The sequence below is a fragment of the Rhamphochromis sp. 'chilingali' genome, assembly GCF_963969265.1.
Source record: "Rhamphochromis sp. 'chilingali' genome assembly, chromosome: 13".
Lineage (NCBI taxonomy): Eukaryota > Metazoa > Chordata > Actinopteri > Cichliformes > Cichlidae > Rhamphochromis > Rhamphochromis sp. 'chilingali'.
The window spans coordinates 20782379-20804578 of NC_137940.1; the positions used below are offsets into that span (position 1 = coordinate 20782379).

General features: G+C 40.0%; 1 protein-coding gene across 1 annotated transcript in view; it reads left to right on the top strand.

The window, feature by feature from the left end:
- il1rapl2 (interleukin 1 receptor accessory protein-like 2) overlaps positions 1-22200 on the top strand; it is a 520306-nt gene that overhangs the window by 330966 nt on the left and 167140 nt on the right. The window contains exons 5-6 of the mRNA XM_080901026.1: positions 11860-12046; positions 12129-12282. Of these exons, the coding sequence (XP_080757152.1) occupies positions 11860-12046; positions 12129-12282 (341 nt within the window). The remainder of the gene's footprint in view (positions 1-11859; positions 12047-12128; positions 12283-22200) is intronic.

Here is a 22200-nt window from a genome sequence, read left to right on the forward strand (position 1 = left end):
CATATGAGATGCACAGAAATGTGTCGGCCATGCGTGTGTATGTGTGACTGTCTCAGCGTGCAGCAGTGTCCACGCTTCCTCTCTCTCGGCCTGTTCGTTAGATTGATAGTCAAATTAATCTGCAGCTCCGTGCAGGTATAAACACGCTGCCTGCTGGCCAGGATACATCCCCCTCTATTAGTTCCATAATTCAAAGCACCCTCCAGCAGCCTGCCCTGATCATAGGAGGGTAATTGCAGGAAGGGTGCGCCTGATTTATTGACGAGTTGGATATGGTGGATTACAATTTGATTTGGAGATTCATTAACGGCTCATTTAGCATTTTGTGGAACTGGAATTTGTGTCTTTTTTGGGGGGGTTTCGAGACTGCTCCACAACAAGAACAAAACACAAATTCTGCACAAATATGAAATATTAGCGGTCAGCCAAAGTGCAGTATGCCTGCAATTGTTGTAGAAGTGATGCTGCCTTGCTTGAGGACACTTTAGAAGCGATTATGTAGCCTCTGACAGACGTACAGCAGTCGCATCAAATTAAGATCAGTGTGACAATTAAGAAAAAAAGAAAAATCATTGTAGCCTAAGAACGTGCTGTCTCTTTGCCAGTATCATAGCCTCAAACCAGCATGGACATTAAGTCTTACTGTAACTGTGACTCTACTACTTGGTAGTGTGTTGTAAAATAAAGGAAAAAACAAGCAGTATAGATTTCAGTGCATAATTTTGATTTTGAACGATCATTTTTCAAGCAGTCTGAAGTGCTTTTATTTGCAGCTGATTTGTCAGCTGTGTTTCAAGTTGAAAGAGGTTTTCGGCTCACACCTGGTATCTGTTTCATCATGACAGCACATTCCTCATTTGCTTTAATAAATGCACATAGGCAGTCATAAAACCACACATCCCCACATGTGTAAAAGTGAAATCCTATGCTTTATTCATACACTTTCCTTTGCCATGTGACAAAATAACAAGCCGCACTCAGCAGACGGTGAACACGTACACATACACACACATGCAGGCACATATGCAGATGCTGTGTGTTACGTGAGCTTAATGCAAAAAATTGCTGATAACCAAAGTGTTATGAATGTCGGCTAATCACATTAGATGCAAAATGGCAGCCACAAATCTTTTCTTTCACCTTTGAAATCTCTTTTTTCACCTCATTCACTGCCAGTAAGACAAGAGGCAGCTTTGCTGGACAGATTTTGCTGGCATTAAATTGTCGGGTCGAGCCTAATTTATTTGTAAGCCATGTTTGCTGCGAAAAGGCCTACACAGAGCAGCAAAGGACACACTTGATGAAACTGTAGTTAAAGGGACCTATTATGTGTTTCCTTATTATCTGTCATATGCATGCTGTATAGTGGCTGCATAGTGTAGTGGTTTGCACATCCACCTAGCATGTAAAATACTCCACAGTGCACTCCAGAGACTCGGATCACTTGGGCGGTGTGTCAGGAATCCAGTGTAAAAGTTCAGGAGCGAATGTTTTAAATAATGAGATCCGTGAATATAGGTGGGTTTTTTGTTGGTTGGAATAACAAAGAGAGTGGGTACCCCCTAATATGGCCATCACAGCCACACACAACTATGGCTGTAACACATCCTTCTATATACAAATTGTGTTTGGAAAAGAGCAGAACAGGTCACCTTTCATTTCACGGTTTAAAGCATGTATGTCATAAAGTCACCCAGAGATATATTCTATAAAAAGATAATGAGATGATGTGTTTCCTGCCCTCCTGATGTATATTTCCAACAGGACCAAACTTGTGGTTAAAAATATTTAACTTTTATTTTAAAAATTAAATAGACTTAACTGCCATCTTACTGAGAATGACATGGGAAGGTGCTACATGCTGAATGTTAAGCTTATCAGCTATGGTTTGAACTTTTGGTCCATATCCACATATAAAAGTGCCTCTGAGTATAAACTCTGATCCAGCCAAGCAGGACTATTTATGACAGCTCTGGAAATACAAGTGTGTAAATATGGAAATAACGACGCTAAAATTATAAAGCTGTTTGTTGATTAATGCAGAAAAATGTTTTGCGAAAGCAGACCATTCACCTTAGTGTTAAGCCTGGAAATGGTGGAAAAACAGCACCTTCATGAAAAAATAAGTATTCCAAGATATCAGAGACATTGTCAGACAGTTTGTTTAATTACACTTCATCCTGATTACAGTACAATGCAAACTGTACTAAAAACACATCAAATTATTGAGCGATTTTTGTTTTGCTGACTCTTTAATGTCTCCTATTCTTACAGGCTAAGAAGTAATGTCTTTATTTGTTTAGATAAAATAAACCTGTCAGTATCGCCAAATTGCACACTGAGACTAGCACGTACAGCACAGGTATGGTTAATACGTCAAAAACAAATTGGGCTGCCAACATCGTGATCACTCCTCCCGAAAATGGTCCCAATAAACACCAGTGGTCTTATTGCTGCTTTGTCGGCCTGGAGCATGTGCACATCTCATAAAAATGAAATGGCCTAAGGCTATGAAATGCAAACATATCTCTAATAAGATCTAGATGAACCTTAAATACCATCTCTGGAATCTAATCTGTAGCACTCTATTGCCTCTGTTACTCAGTGTTTCAAAATCTTTTCTCATTTCTGTGTCTGAAAGCAATTTTCTTGTCTCCTTAATAAAGTCAGAAATGTTCTTAACTCTTGACACATACTCACATTAGCAGCTATCTATAGGGCTGAGATGTGCCATTAACATCAATTATTTAGTAATATTTAGTGTGTGTAATGGGTAGAAAGAAGCTTTCTACACAATGGTAAAGAGCTTTAGTGTACACTAGGAAATATATTTTATTATAATGTGTTTGCATTTATTTGGATATTTTCTGTCCCACCATGGCAAGGTCTGCTATGGAGGAAATGCTAGATAGAAAAGAAAGAGAGATCTATCTATCTATCAACTACTGGTCATGTGATAAAAAATTGTAAATACATTAAAAAATGTATTTCTGGCCAGTGGTGAAAGCCTGCTTGTGACTGATTTGGTTAGTTGTTTGCCAGGAACACACTGACTGTTCTGCAAACACTTGCCAGCTATTCTCTTAACTGTAATAAACTAAAACAGTGAAACACAAACTGGAAATGGAGAGTGGTAATTATGGTAATTATGTTGTTCTTGTCCTCCTTGACCTAACAGCTGCTTTTGTAGACCATAACATTTTACTGTCTCGCTTGCACCATCTTGCAGGCATTCGTGGTACTGCTTTGAAATGGTTTAGAGCTTATGTTTCTGACAGAACTTTTAGTGTTAACTTTTTAGGGTATGAGTCCTCCTCTGCCGCTTTTCAGTTTGGGGTCCTGCAGGGCTCAATTTTAGGGCCTCTGCTCTTTTTCATTATATCTACAGCCCCTGGGAACCATCCTCAGAAAGCATAGAATATCCTTCCACTGCTATGCTGACGAATGTCAGATTTATCTGCCTCTGAAGCAGAAAGATGCCTTCTCTATTAAACCACTTCTAACATAAATTGCTTGCTTGCTTGAGTGTCATCTGTCAAACAACAGGGGTGGCTGTATCTCAGGTGGAGCACGTCACCTACTAACCGGAAGGTTGTTGGTTCAATCCTAGTCTGTTCCAGTCTGCATGCCAAATATCCTTTGGCAAGATACTAACCCCAAGGTTGCTCTCCGATGCATCCATCAGAGTGTGAATGTGTGTATGAATGTTAGATAACAATAAAAACTTAGAAAAATAGCTTGTGTGATTGGGTGAATGAATGAGTTGTGTAAAGCACTTTGAGTGCTCAGAGTAGAAAAGCGCTATATAAGAACGAGTCCATTTACCATTCAAGCAGAAGAACTTTCACCTTACAGCAAGATGATTTGGGTTTGGACCTCCTGGTCAGTCTTCCTTATTCCTGTGTGACCACACGTTGGATAACCAGTTAAGAAAATGGATGAAGTTCTGATATGTTCACACACAGGTAGCATGACATTTGCTGGAAATTCTTAATAAAGAAATTTGTTTTAGTAATTTTAGGTGATTTGCTTTGTTTGCCACTGATCTGTGATGTGCAAACCTTTGCAAAGTTTATGTCAATGTTCAAACAGAATGCAGGCATATGTGTGGCTTCTTCGATCTGGGTAATTTGGAGCTGCCTTTGAACAGTTTGTCCTAGACTGGATATTTTGGCAATAACACTATTTTACCATTACCTGAAATAACGGATCATTCCTGGGAAGCTAGTGATGTAGTCTTTTCTTTGTAAAAGTATCATTACTGAGAATTTAATCAGATGAAACCGGAAAATCAAATAGCAGATGCTGATAATATCCCTTATGTTCTGTATGTATATTTAGGAAGAAAAAGTATTAAATTGATCTGAAGGATGTTTGATTTCCAGGTTCTTGGAATTCTTTTTGAAAGAATACAATTAATTGACACAAGAAATGACTATACCTGTTCACGAATATACGCTATTATTTTATCTTTTTTTGGTTCATCTCTCTATTTTTTTCTGCTTCATCTCCTTCTGCTTTAATTTGTAATTTCCTAGACATCTTGTAATTTCTTGAACAAAGGCCATGGACACATTTTAATTAGATGTGGATTATAATGAGGTTTTCCTGAACGTGTTGGATATTCATTTCATATAGTAGAGCATGTTCGTTCTCCTCTAATAATCCCAAATACAGTATATTCACGGTTGGTTATTACTTATTTGCCCTGCAGGTAAATGGCAATGGAAAAAAAAAACCTACCCCCTGAATATCTAATTATGATAACTTCATAATTCCAGCTGCAGTGACTTTTTTTTTCGTTGGTACAGCAAACCAAAAATGTGTACGACTCTAACTTGTATCACATTAAATAGACAAATGTCTTTAACTTCAGGGGCATTTTTACTAACAAAGCAATTTAAATGTATTCACATAGCGCCAGATATGAACACACACCCACACACGTACCAACAATTTGCATTTATAAGAGGCGCACAGCATGTGCTAAATGCTTCTGACACAGCGTTTGCATTGCGGTCTAATTGAATCATCATGTTTACAGTGCGATATGCATAATACATTCTTCTTTACATAGTTGTTGTTTTCACAGCTTAGTGCCAGGCTTCCAGTGTTCAGGTTGAAAGGGGAATGGGGGAGAGCTTTTGACAAAGCCCGATAGAAAAACAAAAAACAGGGAAATGTGGAAAGACAGCAAAGAGAGAGAGAGAGGACAGTTCTGCTTCAGTTCATCTCAATCCAATATGCATTACTGGAATGAATGTATAGAACCAAATCATCAAAGCTACAAGGTTAAAGCATGTTTTTAACATAAAATCAATTTGTGGGAAGTGTTTATAAAAGTATATATGTGAGGAAGAGCATGTGTGTGTGTGTGTGTGTGTATATATATATATATATATATATATATATATTAGGGGTGCAACGATATTCGTATCGATATTGAACCGTTCGATACAGTGCTTTCGGTTCGGTACGCATATGTATCGAACAATACAACATTTGTAATTTATTTTATCAATTTTCCTTCTGACGATGCTGTCTGTGTTGAGCGCTCAGTGAATCTGTGTTCGACTACTCCGCGTGTGTTAGCGCAGTTAGTGCAGTTAGCTCGTTAACGTGTTGGCCGTCTAGCCCCATGCACGGAGCGATCGGCGGCAGCTCGTTAACGGAGATTTGCCGTGTTGTGGCGTTAAGGTAATTTCAACGAGATTAACCTGAAAGCACTAGCGGGAACACAACGAATATGACTGCACATTTACGCCGACATCATCGTAGTGCAAAGACAAGTGGAAGCAGACAAAAAAAAGCAAGCATGCTACTAACTTTAGCCGAGTCATTTAGACAGCTGTTAGCACATGATTCTCCTTATGCTGCTGAGAATATAGCCCAGAAGAAGCGGATAGTATAGCTTTTATTTTGGAAAGAGCCATTTCTCTGTAATAAACTCTCTTTTCCAAAGATGAGTGATTCCTCAATCAGATACAGGGCTTGCAATATCGCTAGCCCGACGTCCCGGAGCTAGCGATTTTTTCAGTCGGGCTACCAAAATCTATCTCTTCCCTGCCCGTCGGGCTATTGTAGGAAAAATATATGTCAATGCTTTTGCATTCTTTCGGAAATGTACCTGGGTAATTATGTCATTGGCATCGGTGAGCCACTGTCAATATGTGACATATTGAAGTCGCGTTTGAATTTGCGCTTGTTTGTTGCTTTCACTTTGCAATCGTGCGAACTGTGTATAGAGAGCGACAGCACTGATCTGTGAGTGATGATAATTTGTGCACCAATTCCTCTGACATCGTCTTATTAATCGTTAGCTTACTATGCAAACATGACAAGTGAAATCTCCCGCAGCTTAAACATGTGAGAGGTTGATCGTGCAGAGAATCGCTGAGCTTATGTGAGTGAGTGTGTAAAAGCATTTCAGTTCTGCTGAGCCAAATAAGACAGGTCAGGGTGAAGAAGTGACAGCCAAAGAAAAGCTTACCACAAAACGGAGAAGTTATGACAAATCAGACTATGAGGCAAAAAGAAAGTGCAGCTTCATGGTTTCATGGACAAAATAATTTCTGTGGCTGCAATATGATGAGCTAAATAACCAGGGCTGCACATAAGTGGTCCGCAGGTGCGCATTCGCTGTCAAAATAAAAAACACGCACAAGGGTTAGGGTTAAATTTAAAAACTGTACTTTTGAGTTAAAATATATATTTATAATTTTAATAAATGACAAATTAAAAATGCATGAACATTTTTTTGTATCGAAAAAATATCGAACCGTGACACCAAAGTATCGAACCGAACCGAACCGTGAATTTTGTGTATCGTTGCACCCCTAATATATATATACATATAGATATTTAATTCAAGTATTTTGCCACACATTGATATTGCCCGTGGTAATAATGGATTGCATTTATATAGCGCTTTTCTAGGCACCCAAAGCGCTTTACAATTCCACTATTCATTCACACACTGGTGCAGACAAACCGCAGTTGTAGCCACAGCTGCCCTGGGGAAGACTGACAGAAGCGAGGCTGCCATCGGCCCCTCTGGCCAACACCAGTAGGCGGTAGGGTAAAGTGTCTTGCCCAAGGACCCAACGACCAGGACAGAGATAGCTTGGGAATCAAACCGGCAACCTTCCGGTTACAGATGAGCTTCCCAACCCCCTGAACCACGGTCGCCCTGGTAGTGCACATGAGCTGCAATCCTCGTTTGTTGTGCAATTATGTAAAATAAATGAGGATTGCGGCTTGTGCGCACTACCACAAGCTGGGACATAGCGACAGAGAGTTATCGATGATGCAAGAAGGCAGCAAACAGTGCCGTTTTGCTAGCAGCAGCTGGCAACACAGGTGTTTTTTGATGTCAGTGCTGTGACATTCCAGCTCCATATTCGCCCCGCTTTTCGGGATCTCTATGACATCATATTTAAATGTACTGAGTAACATTATGCATCGTGACTGAGAGTCATCAACATCAACGTTTGTGTTGATGACTCTAAGCCACAATGCACGGGGGTATTTTAAAGGGAACCTGTTATGCTCATTTCCAGCTCGGTATTTTGCTTCTTTGACTCTTGGCAGATTATCCTCTGTCGGAAGTTTTAACCCCACATCTCTAAAACTGTAATTTCTTCATTTTGGTTAGACCTTGCCTTTTTTCTGCAAAATACCTGGTACACAATGAACTCACTGACAGTAGCTTTACCTACTTACTGTAAACATTTAGGCTAAATGTATTTAAAAAGCTGATGTAGCCTCTTTAGTCAACCTGCTTTGATACCACTTTAAACATAATAACAGCTAACGAGGGTTAATGTAATTATAAAGAATAGCTTAGCTACATTGTACAGTAAAAAAGCCCATTGCCTTTACTAAAAATGTCGTATTGATTAGGATGGAATAAGCACATTCTTGTTATTGGTCTAAAAAAAGACGTCTTACCTGTTGCAACTGTTGTCCTTTCTTCTTTAGGAAAAACAAACTAATTTAACTTAAATTAAAGAAGATTTTTTGGTGTACTTTAACCCTCTAATATCAGGAGATCATTAAATTATGAATGGCAGATAGAAAGTGCTTACATAGAAAAAGGGATTAGGTGAAAGAGGCAAGTTGTCTCAAGGCCATCTGACAGAACACTTTAATCAGTTCAGCTGTCTAAACAGTTGGTCAACAGCTCACATTTTTCTCAAGCTGTACTCCTGTAAAGACAGTCTGAAACATGTGTTTACACTTCAAGTCTATTTCTGTCATTTATGGGCTCAAATACAGGTGACCTGGAGCTTGCCTTGCCGGAAACGCATTCGTTTTTAGGGACATATGGAGCTCTGGGATTACTGCTGCTCTCCTACTGACGTGCTCCTGTCTTGCACCTGTTGACACAGTGCTGGTGTGGAAATCATTTTGGCTGATACGGTCCATATCTTTCTTTCTATTTAGCTATTTGGTCTTTTTTTATTTATACATAAAGGGTGATTAAGTAGCTAATATGAACGTGAAAACAAATCCCAAAAAATAAGAAGGGTTAGTAAAAGACTGAATTATATCTGATTGAGAGAAAAAGACAGAGAGGGACAGAAAAGTCAGAGAAGCGTATAGGATAAGGTAACCGAATCACTGGAGGAGAAAACAAGATGCTGTTGTAGGCTGGAGATAGATTGATGAGGAGTAGAAAAAACTGGGGGATGGATGGATAAAAAGCTTTCCAGGCTTCTAGTTCAATGCTCAGTGGTCTTGGTAAGGTCAATGACAAAAATCCAGGGTCCCCTGTAAGACAGACACACACACACACACACACACACCCATTGTCCCTTAACCTCTCATCTAAGTGGATCTAAACCACTTATCCCATCAATGCTCTGTGTGTGTGTGTGTGTGTGTGTGTGTGTGTGTGTGTGTGTGTGTGTGTGTGTGTGTGTGTGTGTGTGTGTGTGTGTGTGTGTGTGTGTGTGTGTGTTGGGCAGGGTATGTGCATGAGGGAGTAAGACTAAGAGATCAATGCGCTGTTTTGTGTTTGGAGGTGAACTTGGGAGAGCACACATAGCAAAGTCTGCCCACACACAACCACAAAACCACACACACACACCAACAATTACAATCACCTTGAGCAGATATTAAGACTTCAAATCGAAAACGATGTTGAAAGCGTGTTGCATCACGCACATGAAAGAAAACTTCAAAGTTCGCTTGTTTTGTTTCATTAGAAAAATTTGGCTCAAGGACACGCTGTCACACATGGCGTTATGACGGCAGCATGTAACTGTGAGCTGTAACCTCCGATGTCTCGCTAGCACAAATAACAACACACATTTTATCAACACAGTCCACAGAGCCTACCTGTCTTCGAGGTAATTGCTTCGGCTCTGTTTTTGCACATCTGCTGCGACAGGGAGCTGCATGCTAATTGCAGCAGGTGCAAAAAGGCAGGGCAGGGGTAAACCTTATTTAGTGGACGGGCTTCTGGACTGAGCTGAGAAACATTTTATGTGTCTAGAAACTACTGTACGAAGTGGGCTGAGGTTTATCCCTTTGGGGCAGTGCAGCAAGCTTTTGCAGTCCCTCTGGCTTCTATTACTTTTCACTTGTTTCTAATGTTATTCTCTTCTTCCCTTCCTCTTACTTTTGTGTCCCCCTGTATCTTACATCCTAGTCTAACGCTGGTCTTTATCTCTTTGTCTAACCTACTTCTATTTTGGTTAATTCCTGTTTTACTCTGACAGTTAGTTTTCTCATATCTTCTTTTTGTTTTAGTTCCCTTCCCTCCTTGTTATTGTTTGCTGTCCTTATTAGCTTCATCTGTGTTTGACTGCTTTCACCTCCACCCAACCAGGCCCCTGTGTAGTCTTGCGTTTCCCTTTGTCCTTGGCAGATTGTATATTTTCCTCCCACGTGCTTCAGTGTTTCTCATCTTAATCTTCAGTAATGTGGACCATCTGGATTTTAGTTTATCAGCTTTTTAATAAAGCTTGCACTATCTATGTCCACAAAGCCTGCTTCTAAAACTCCTTTACAGTTACTTTAGGCACTAGTAGACTGTCAATTTTAGTTGTACCGGCACAAGTTCTACTTTGAAGGTGAACGGAGATTACATCGAAGGCATTAACTTGCAAACTGTGGCAATCTGGTGACAACCAAAGCAACTGCAAGGAGGTTATTAGTGTAGTACTGTATAACTGTCTGTGACTATTCTTACACTGTTAACCTTTTGGAACGTCACAGAGTGCACACTCTTCTCTAGCAACCGGTGTTTATCAGGCTGACACAATTCACTCTCTAGATCAACATTAAAGGGCTTTAGTAGTTGATTTCACAGTAACTACTAGCTTCTAGCAACCTCCAGCGACTAATCACATCATACTTATAAAAATGACCAGTGCCAAATTGTCAGCAACTCGTCTCTGTGCCTGTGTCAGTATGACCTCACTTGTCCTTTAGGTGTTTTGTATTGAAACAAGTAACATGCTGCTTTTGGAAATGAAGGCATTCGAGGTTTTAAAACCCCAAACGAGTATCAGCAATGCTAAATGCTAATAGCTATTCTCTGTGCTCGCTTTATAAACAACATCTTTTGCGTGCTAACCAAAATGTTGCTTCTAGAGAGGCTGCTCCCTGATATTGTTGCCATAAAGATAAAAGTTAATATGTGCAGGAGTGCTCTGGATCCGATTAATATCTTTGTACAAACACCCCAAACAGTCAGTTTTGATTCAGTTTCCTAAATACACGCAGTGGTACATTTTTACATATTCATTGCCAGTTTTGTCCACTGTGCAGTGGTATTATGGGCTATTTGTTAATAATAATTTTTTAAAAAAGGATTTATGTAATTCAAACTCATTAGTCATGTAAAATGCCACGTCAGGAGAAGGAAATTCAACATAATCATCATATATCACAGGCTCTGGTCACTTATCGTACCTTATTGAAATATTAATGTGGAGAACAGCTACAGGTGTGAATATCGTGCTGCTTCAGGCCTCTGAACAATAATCCACTTGTGGGCTCTAAATGCAGCTCTGTCTCTGCGCTACTCATCAGTTGTTGTGTGAAGTGACTGACGTGACAGTTTTCTTTAAAAGCAAAGCTGTTGCAGTTCGCTTGTTTTGCTCCTTGGTTGACAGTAGAATGCCAGTAACCACAAAGACTGATACTTTATTTCTTAGTGACTCTATTTGTCATTCAGCACTAAACATTACCATTTACCCTTTGTTGTCAAGGATGGATCCTAACAGTTTAATCTCATAATTGGTGTATATAATTATGTCAAATTTTTCTAATTTCTTTCCTTTAAAATGTTTGATTTCAATCAAAGTGTATTTTATTTTTAGAGCACCAGTTCTCAAGTACAGTTATCTTTGCTCACTGCGATCTGCAAGAATGAAGCCAATGTATAGCAAGGCTTTTTATGAAATCTTTTGTTTATGATGGCGTTTGTAAAACCTCTTATTTATTGCCAGTTCCTTGAATGGTGTCAGTGAAAAGCTGGGATGTCAATGGGCCTATAATTTCACCAGAAATAACCAGAACAGAGCCAAAGGGTCCACCCTGCATTTTCACCAGAAAATAGCTCTGTTTGACACAGATTATAAGACTTTGACAGTTTGAGTCTCGGTGTTGAACAAATGGTTGAATAACTCATGTCACTGTTGTAGCTAACTTTTGAATGGATAAACAAACCAGCTAAAAACAAACCCACTCAGATTGATTTCAGGGTGCTTGAATTGGCTTAGAAACAACTGCATAGATGGGTTATATTTGTGATGTCAAGTGGTTTCTTTTCTCAACAACTCCGAGAAAGATGTCAACATGCAGTGATACAGAATACTTTTTTATGTATATTTTTAATCTGTTTAGGAACTCCACATACTGCATGAAAGTGTCCATGTCGATGACCGTGGAAGAGAGCGACGAGGGAAAATGCTTCAGTAGCAAAATCCGCCATCTGGAGAAAGCTGAGATAACCCACAGCAAAATGATCCACTGTCCTGATATAGAAGACTATTTGGCTCCATATAAACAACCGCAGATGACCTGGTACAAGGTATGGCATGAACACAGAAAAGTTTTTATGAGTCTTCTGTTTAAGGTTGCGACTGATCTATTCTGCCTATGTCTCCTGTTAGGAGTGTGAGCTGGTTGAATGGAGAAGCTCCATCATTGTTAATACCACACATATTTGGATACCTGAGATAGAGGAGGGAGACGGGGGAAATTACACCTGTGAATTGCAGTATGGATCCAGATTGGTGCGAAGGACAACGCAACTCAAAGTCACAGGTAGGACATAATGAATGGATGGAGATGGGATACAGTCCAATACAGGCCACCCCCCAAACCAGACTGGCCACCCCAGGTGCCACCCCAAAGGCAAAACAATAAAATTCAATCAAATATCAAATGTCCGATTATGTTTTCACGGTGACGCTCAGATATCCGAGTGTAAGTGAATGCAGCATCGCTTCTGCGCTATGCGCATCACGTTAGCAAAGGTAGGAGAGCCAAGCGCGAAAGACGTCACTGCAGGAAACAATTTTTCGGTGAAAGAAAATGAGGACAGAATAAATGTCCCGGTAAGTAATATCAAGTTTGTTGAGTTTAGTAAACTTCGGTGAAATTAGAATACCAAGGAAAAAATAACACTTAAAGAATTATTGCAGCCGTCGAATATTTCAGACAGTATGCTACTGAGGGCAGCTAACATAAGAGTTATGAGTTATAAGATATAATCTAAGTCGTAACATTGCTGTATGGAGCTGCAAATTTGGTTGCAGGTTAACATAGCTGGACTGGCCATCGGGCATATCCCCAGTGACTTATTTTTTTATTTTTTTTGTAATGGCATGAACAATGAGAGGTGGTGGATTGGCCAGATGCAGGTCGATGTGTAGAAATAACTCCGTTGTTTGGTGGTGGCTATGACGGGGCTTCCACAGAGGCAACAGGTGGATGAGGGAAGGGGAGGCAGGAGGAGAGACCCGAAGCAGCCGCCAGTCCGAGTGTCAGGTGAACTGAACTTCAGGTAAGAAGTTATGACCTGCAGTCTATCTGGGTCAGATATAAACCAAGTTTAGGTGGAGTTTATTTTCATGTTGCTGACTTTTTACTGTCAGTTGCAATAACTCATACTGCGTTCTAGCCAGTTTGACGGAGTTTTTATACAGCTGGGTGGGTGCTATGATGTTACTGATAGTGAACTTTATTTTATTCATAAGGTTAGTTAGTAGAGTTGCCAACGGCTCCTTAAAAAAATGGAATGGTCCCTCATTCAGAGAAAATATTACGCGTTTCGTATTGAGCTGAGAAGAGACGCAGTTTGTCCCGGACTTTAGCTAGAATGGAAAAAGACACAAAGCTGGATTTATTCTGTCTTTATGCTGCACAGCTGCCTCTTCTCTCATTCTCTCCCCCTCCCTCTCCTGTTGCTACTTCAATCATGAAACTGATCAATGATCAGCTGATCGGCTTTTCTCTCTTGTTTGTTTATCGCCCACTTTGCGCCAGAAAGAGGAAACCAGCAGATATTGCGCTAAACAACAGCAGCACGTTTAAGCTTGACCAGCTGTTGTTAGAATGTATTTAATATTAATTTCTAGTATCAGCTGATGTTTGCTGGTGCCACAGCTGTAAAGCTGCTGGTCATGATGTCTGTTTAGATATGTGGTGAGAGGGAAACATGAAGATGAAACCAGGAGATGTCCTTACTGAATCATCAGAGCTGAACAGGTGATGGAGAAACAGGTTTACCTTTTAGGTGACATGAATGATCACTAAGATCTTCAACACTTCACTGTCCCAGTCCTGCATCCCGCCGTGCCTAAAGTCAGCCACAATTGTCCCACTGCCAAAGCGTACTAACATTAGCAGCCTCAACGACTACCGACCAGTTGCTCTAACACCTGTTATAATGAAGTGCTTTGAGAAACTGGTCCGACATCACATCATGTCCTGCCTGCCACCCACACTCGACCCGCTCCAGTTTGCATACAGAGCTAACAGATCAACTGAAGATGCCATTGCTACAACGCTCCACACCACCATCTCTCACCTGGAAGTGCAGGGCCGTTACGCCAGGCTGCTCTTTGTTGACTTTAGCTCTGCTTTCAATACGATACTCCCGGACAGACTAATAGATAAACTGCTGGAAATTGGACTTCCTTCCACCACCTGCCGCTGGATCAGAGACTTCCTCTCAGACCGTGTACAGAGAGTTAGAGTGGGGCCTCATCTTTCCTCAGCCCTCAGCCTCAACACCGGCTCTCCACAAGGCTGTGTACTGAGTCCCCTACTGTACACTCTGTACACACATGACTGTGTTAGTTCCCACCCAGACAACACAGTCATCAAGTTTGCAGATGATACCACTGTGGTGGGGCTCATCTCAGGGGGAGATGAGACTGCATACAGAGCTGAAGTTCAGAGGCTGTCAGATTGGTGTGCAGACAACAACCTGGACCTCAATACCACCAAAACAAAAGAACTGGTAGTTGACTTCAGAAGGAGGAAGTCCGAGCTGCAGCCTGTCAGCATCAACGGGGAGTGCGTGGAAAGGGTCTCCAGTTTCAAGTTTCTGGGTGTGCACATAGACACAGACCTCCAATGGAGCTCTAACACCTCTGCGGTCTTAAAGAAGGCCCAACAGCGTCTCCACTTTCTGAGAATCCTCAGAAAAATGGACCTGAAGAAGGAGCTGCTGACCGTCTTCTACCGCTGCTCCATTGAAAGTGTGCTGACATATTGCATCGGTGTGTGGTTCTCCAGCTGCACCACAGCACACAGAAAGGCACTCCAGAGGGTCATCAACATGGCCCAAAAAATCATTGGACATCCTCTTCCCTCCCTGAAGGACCTGTACAGCACTCGCTGTCTCAAGAGGGCACGCAGCATCCTACGGGACTGCACACACCCAGGACACCGGGTGTTTAAGCTGCTGCCGTCTGGCAGGAGGTTCAGGCTGCTGAGGTCCCGAACAAATAGACTCAAGGACAGCTTTTACAACAGGGCAATAGCCCTGATCAATGTAAATAGCTGACCTGACTGGATACCTCCCTGGACTTTTTAGGGGGAGGTAACAATGTTTAAAACGATAACAATAATATTTATATTTATAACAAGGTGCAATAATAATTAATGTGCAATAATAACAGTGTGCAATACACATACACTTATTCTTCTTTTTTATACTAAGTTAATATACTGTGTTGTGTTGTTTGTTACGTTGTGATGTGTCATATCGTGTCGTGTTGTGTTATATGTAGTGCCGACGTAGGACAGTTTTTCCAATTTCATTGTACTACTGTACTATGTATGACTGTGCAATGACAATAAAGAGTTATCTTATCTTATCTTATCTTATGAGTTGAAGTTATCAACTGTTTCTGAGAGATAAATAACACCAGGATCCTTTTTTATGTAGCTGACAGCTGGTAACTGTGCAGGGGCGGGTCTAGCAAAGTTTTGCCAGGGGGCCAGGTAGGGCATTAACAGGGAAAGGGGGGCACAAAGAAATACTTTTCTTTCTTATTCTCATTTAAAATACCTAGTTTTTATTAAATAATTATCTAAATCTTACAACCAAAGTTTTTATCTGACGTAAAATGTATAGAAATCATACATATACCAACAAGACTGTACATCACTGTCACAACAGCATTTGTTTTCATTCAGTCTTTATGGCTTTACTACCTGGTGGGTCGGTCTGTAGTAAAAATGCCCAATTTTTTTTGTCCCAGTCCAGTCCTGCAGGTTAATACTGGCAGTGTCACCATGCCAGCTGACTGTATTTTATCATCAGCCAGTGTTGTTCTTTATCAATATTACCAAAGTTTACCATAAGGCAGCATAGAAAGTATTTACTTGCTTTCAGGTTTTATTCAAATGTTAGTCTTTTCATTTGTTTCCCCACTTTTTTCCTGTTTCAAAATCAAACACCAGTTTGTGAGAAGATTATCTTCTTTTTTTAACAGGCAGATAAAGTTTTGCATTGGCATTGGCTAATTTGTCAATTGTTTGTTACAAATGTTCGTATTTTAATTTTCAAAAATGTTTTTGCCCAAAACATATGTGCACTATATGTCAGTAAAAATACTATGCAAATATTGATGTCCTTGAATGCTGAGTAAACACTGACAAAGCACTGATTGTATCTCTTGTACTTTATCAACGCAGTATCTAAAAACTTTGCACCGTAGTGGTTAAAATCTCATTCTAATAAGAGTTAAAAGTGCATTTGGTTATTAGGTTTATAGGATTATTGAATTATGGTTAAGGGTTGGTAGAATTTTTTTTTTAAACATTATCTGCCAATTAAATCTGCCACCCTTCTCCAAATCTGTGCCCCTACCTGGCCCCCCCAACAAAAATTTTCTAGACACGCCACTGTCCCCATTTCAGGTTTGCACTGCTCTTTTCATAGTTTCACTACAACTAGGGGCAATGGCAGCCATGGACCCCCAGAAAGTACTTGTCAATGGGTCAGGAAATAAACTGATTTGTAATTACAAGAGAGTCACTGACTGACCTCAGGTGTACTTGGCTAGGGCTTTAGCAACTGAGACACTGCCAACAACCTCCAGCATCCACTCACAACATTCACTCATTTTTCCCTTGTGACCAGTGGCTGTCTGGCAATCACCAGTTAGCCTCTAGGCTTTAGGGTTAGGCCTCTAGATCTAAAGGCCTGGGCATATAGAGTTAAGAATATGCATCAAATTCTGTCAAGAAGACTTCTGCCTGGAAGGACTGCAATGAGAGAATGGACAAGAGCCAAGAATGCAGCTACTGGGTATCACAATCATTTTCCAACCTCTAACAAGTATACAGCCGATTTGTTAAGTGTATCGTCCTGAATATGTTCTCCTGACTGAATTTGGTCCGTTTACAGCATCCTGCCATTGATTGCATTTGTCCCTAACCATCAGGAACCCTCACGTTGACTTTTATCGAGTAAAAAGATGAGGGTTCATCCTCCAGCTTCAATGTGTTTATGTAGTGCTGACATAGCTGTGTCGCTAGTGATCACGTAGCACATCATTATATACCAGCTAGCCCAACTTCAGTAACCCTACAAATGTTGGAAGTGATAGCAGAGCTGTACGTTTGAATTCCATTCAGAAATCTCTCAGTCAGAACATGCTATATCATGTTTAGGTGGAAACTAGCGAGCTAACTTCCTGCTAACGTCTAACTCCGTTAAATTTAATAAATTCTGTTTTCATGGATGCCTGGATGTTAAACTTAATTGTTACTAGAACTGAGCGTGATAGAGCATCACACATTAAATGAGCAACAGTGGTGAGAAATAATCAAAAGCAATATGGACTATTGAATTTGGTTGTAGAGAATATAACGGATGGGACGGGCAGGGATTTATATCACTAAAGCTTTGCCAGCTACTGCTTTGCAGTGCCAGCATGTGACTGGAAAGGCACCGTGTGCCCGTTGGGTCAGGAATACATAGTATTTGGTATTCTACTGGACATATTTTCTATTGCATTTTTTTTTAAGAATTGTAGAATTGATGAATTACCGTTCCATGGATTAGAGGTCAGCTGACTACCATCAGAGAAAGCAAGTGGACTTAAAATATGGTCAGAATATGTACTCTGCTTCCTTTTAATATACAATGGATCCCTCAGTGACTCCAGAGCATCCATTACTTTGACAGATCCCTCGACTCAGCAATACATCATTCATCATTACTACAGCACTTTTAAAGTTTCTTTGAATGCACATTTCAGATCTACGCTAAAACAACGGGGTACATTCCTGGTATCATTTTGTATATTTGTATTAAACTTTGAATATTTAAAGCTTCAGTGGCTTTTGACTTAACTTTCACTCAGCAGAAACATCTGCTCCGTGCTGTTATGTCTTTAAGCTTACTTCCATCTGCGCTTTTGTTGTGTGTGTGTGTGTGTGTGTGTGTGTGTGTGTGTGTGTGTGTGTGTGTGTGTGTGTGTGTGTGTGTGTGTGTGTGTGTGTGTGTGTGAGCGAGTGTTTTGGGAGGAGGGTTGCAGTCCTGCTTGTGTTTTGCTGTTGTATCATGTACCATGTGCAGTCGGTCTTTATGAGCGACACACTGTGCTACTTTTGTCCTAGCACACATTCTTAAACGTGCGCCTTGATTTGCTTCGTACATTGTGATATTATTTGCATTCTGACACTCGTATGCACACGAAGGAAACAGTCTAGAACACTTACTGCTCCATTTTACTCATATTTTGAATCCCAGAACCAAATTCAGTGTCCTTCTCAACTCGCACTTCTTGCTATAGTTCAGATCCACAGCTTCCTCTTGCAGTGTAGGGCTGAACAGGCAGTACTACATTTCTTGTGTTTGGTGTTGTTGAATGGGTTAGTTTCTATTGCACCCCCTTGTTGAATTGTCACATTGGACCATATCTTAGGTTGTGACAAACAGAGTTTAAAGGTGAAATCAGATACGAGCCTTTTACTCCAGCTTGAAGAAAAAGAGTCATATCTGTGTTGCAAGACCTCAACATATGTTAAACAAAGGAAGTTAAAAATTCATATTTTTGATGTGTTGTCTGAAACCCAAATAAAACATACAAGAAGAAGGATGTTAAAAATGATGCTAGTGAGTATTTTATCACTGTATTAAACTTACAGAGCCATGGCTAAAGATTTCTTTCAAAACTATCTATACTTTCCCAAAACATTATGATGCTTTTTTTTAATTAGCTCACAGTAAATGAAGTTTGGTGCACATTGGTAAGATATTTCGCGTTCCCCGATACACATTAGAGTAGTCATCAAAGGAATCTGACTTTCTTTGTATACTGGCTGTTTTCACTGTCATTTTCAGTCCAGTTCCTGCACTTGATATTTGTTTGCTAAGCCTTTTAACACTATCCTATGAATAATTCAAGCATAAAAAGGTAACTTAAGGGATGAACCAATGTTTTGTCTACACATAACATACAACCAATCACTCTGTCAGAGAACCAATTTTAGGTTGTACATTTAGATAATTTGTTATTAGCATCCTGTTAGAAAAATAATTCTTCAGTTGAAACTTTGAAAATTTCCAAAGATAACACAGTCTGACATAAAATATTATGTTTTGGATCAACAAGATGATTACCAAAGAGCTATTAGCTAGAAACATGTCTTTATGATGTGCAGTGTGTAATTACAAAATTAATGAAACTGGACAAAAGAGAAACTGTCTACAGTTCACGAACAACATCTGATGGTCATGTCCTTCAGAAATAAGAATGAATCCAGCAAAGACCCGACACAGGACCTGAGAGATGCATCTGGCACTTCAGTTGATCCATCTAATGTTCACAAAATTGGTCATAACTTAAAATATTGATAAAACTGAAAAACTCTTGTTGGCTTATATAATGTATTTAACTATATTTTTACATGTTTCAGTAAATCTCTGCATCTATTTGCAAATTTTTCTAGCAAAGCATAAAAATAAATGAGGGTTGGCCAAAGGCGTTCTCGTATATCCTGGTTACACAGTGTAGACAGAAAGGTAAAACAGCTTTGATTATTTCCCCCAGATTCTGATCGAGCAGACGTGAGACAGCCTCGTGTGAGAGTGGTCTGACTGTGGCCATAACCAGGGATGGCCTGTATAAGATATACTACTATATTGTTGTGGTAAAAGCAGGCTCACTCATGCAGAAAGAGCATTCAGGAGACATCTTGCGTAGAAGCATTTATTGCAGCATGCTCAGCCGAGGAGAACAGAATGCAGTATTATGGGTTGATGTAAAGGACCTGTCCACTGTGGGAGCTATCCTGATAAAAGCGCGCATGTACTTTCATTTTTATTTATTCACTTCTTGACACAGACAGTGCCCACTGATAAACTGAAAAAAATCACATATAATAAAAATGAGTTAGTAGTCCTATAACCTCGACTTCATTGTCCCTGGCCAGTTCTTCAAACTGCAACCTGAAATTGGAATACATTTGGGTGCATTGCTCATTCCTCTCTGCCTTTGTCACTCTCACAGAAGCAGCTATGTGGCAGAGAAGACATGCTAACGCCAGGTTTTTTTTCCTAACAGGCTCTTTGGTGTCTCCAGACAGATGCTGAGTCATTACACCGTTCCTCTATAACCCTGCCTGAGAGATCATTTCTCCACATATACCATAAGACAGCTCAGGTTTTCTCTATGGATGAAAGTAAATACAAAGCTTACTGTGAAGTTTTCAAATATTTCAAGGAAACGTAAAGTAAGTTCTGAAAAAGAAACCTATTGCTAACACAACACAGTTTATGAAGAATATCAGAGAATTCCAGCTTGACTGAAGTTAGAATGAACGACGTGTAAAGGAAAATTGAGACCTACCACTGTTGCAAGGGATTTTTTTTAAATATAAATGGTGAGATTTAGTTAATTAGCTAATATATAAACAATCAAATAACAGTGAGTCCACAGGAGCAAAACAAAAAAAATTACCAGAACGTTTGCTGTAAGTAACATCATGTAGTTTCACTGCTCTGGGACAATAAAGGTCAAAATGGGCTTTATGTGGCCCACGATGTAAAAAGAGTTGGACATTCCTGGTTTACACATTTATACAACAGACTTTGTTTTCTCCTCTGCAACAGGCTCGGTTTCCTCACTTTAAATATGTTGTTTTGTGTCACTAATTTAACACAGTTTCCTAAAAGAGGATGAGGCTACAGCTCGTGTAAAAATATGCAAAACATGTCATTTCATTATTCTGAAAGCACATAGTGAGGTACATTATTATTATTTAATAACTGTGACATTTCTCATAAGAGATATGACAGGTCCTGCTGGAAGAATTGTTCATAAAGAATTTTTCTTTATTACGTTTCATGCCAGCTAAGGCTGCATGCTGTTTAGATTTTACCAGCTGTTTGGTTTTATTTTTGCCTGCATCAGATAAGTTACCTAAATGAGCAGGGAGGCAGACTAACGTATGGGGATAGACAAACTCAGTGATGCAATGTGAGCATGAAGCTTTGTGGGTTTATATATGTGTCAGCTGCATGCTGCACATGCCAACTGCTATCAGGCCAATTTATCTTGCCCCATTTAGGAGGTTAGAGTAATTCTTTGACACTTATTTCATTTTATTCATCTGCTTATATCTATGACTATTTCTCACTGCCTCCAGGGCTTAGGGACACATTTCTGGCCTTTCCAAGCCGATGCCCATGACCTACTGCAAGTTTGTGCACTTAAATTCATACTGTATCTTGTATTATGTAATGGAAAATTCAACATTTGAGAAGGATGCTTCAAAAACACTGTAATGATCTGGTTTTCGAGGATTCTTGGAAATCAGCATCTGCAGTGGACACTTACATTAATGTTCAGACGTGTGCTGATGTGTGCCCGGGCCTCATCTAAACGTCTCTGTCCTTGATCCTGTAGGTGGGTCTGTGTCTCTTGGCAACAGGCTTTCTCATCATCCTTTCCACATGAAATTGAGATTAAAGTAAAGAGTCGGGCAGAGCCGGCAGATCGACTTTTCCCTTCGATGTTGAATCCAGGTATTGGAAAAAAATGCAATAAGAAGAAACATTTTAAATGTCACACTCTCAACAACTCGTTTAAAGCGCCTTTCTGTTACAGCTCTCGTTTAAATATTTAAATAGTGTGATTAATTGCTGTCTCTAAGAAAAGTGTACACTTTATAAAGGAAGAGAATGCCTTGTGTTAAAGACGCAATTCTCTTATTGGAAACTGGAATATTTTTCCAGACTGTAACATTTGGGATTACTTTGCATTATAGCCGTTACCAACTACTTGCTTGTCAATCCAGTTTCCTAGAAATGACGTTTGTAAACATTCATATTGTTTTCCCAGTTTATCTACCCCAACTCATCGCCCCCAACCAGTCACAGCCGATGGTGGCCCCTCCCCTAAACCTGGTTCGGTCAGAGGTTTCTTCCCGTTAAAAATGAGTGTTTTGTTCCCACTGTTTCCAAGTGCTTGCTCAAAGTTGTTGGGTTTTACTCTGTCTGTATTATTGTAGGGTCGACCTTGCAATATACAGATTATAAATAAAACTGAAATGAATTGAATTAAATTGAAATAACAGGGGACAGTGTTATTGCTGGATGGAAGATCTTCGAAATAATGCTTTTTGCATGGAGATGTTTAGAAGAGTAGGTCGGTTTTCTTCAAATCAACTCAACTAATGTTTATATTTCAGTTTATTATACAAGTGCATATT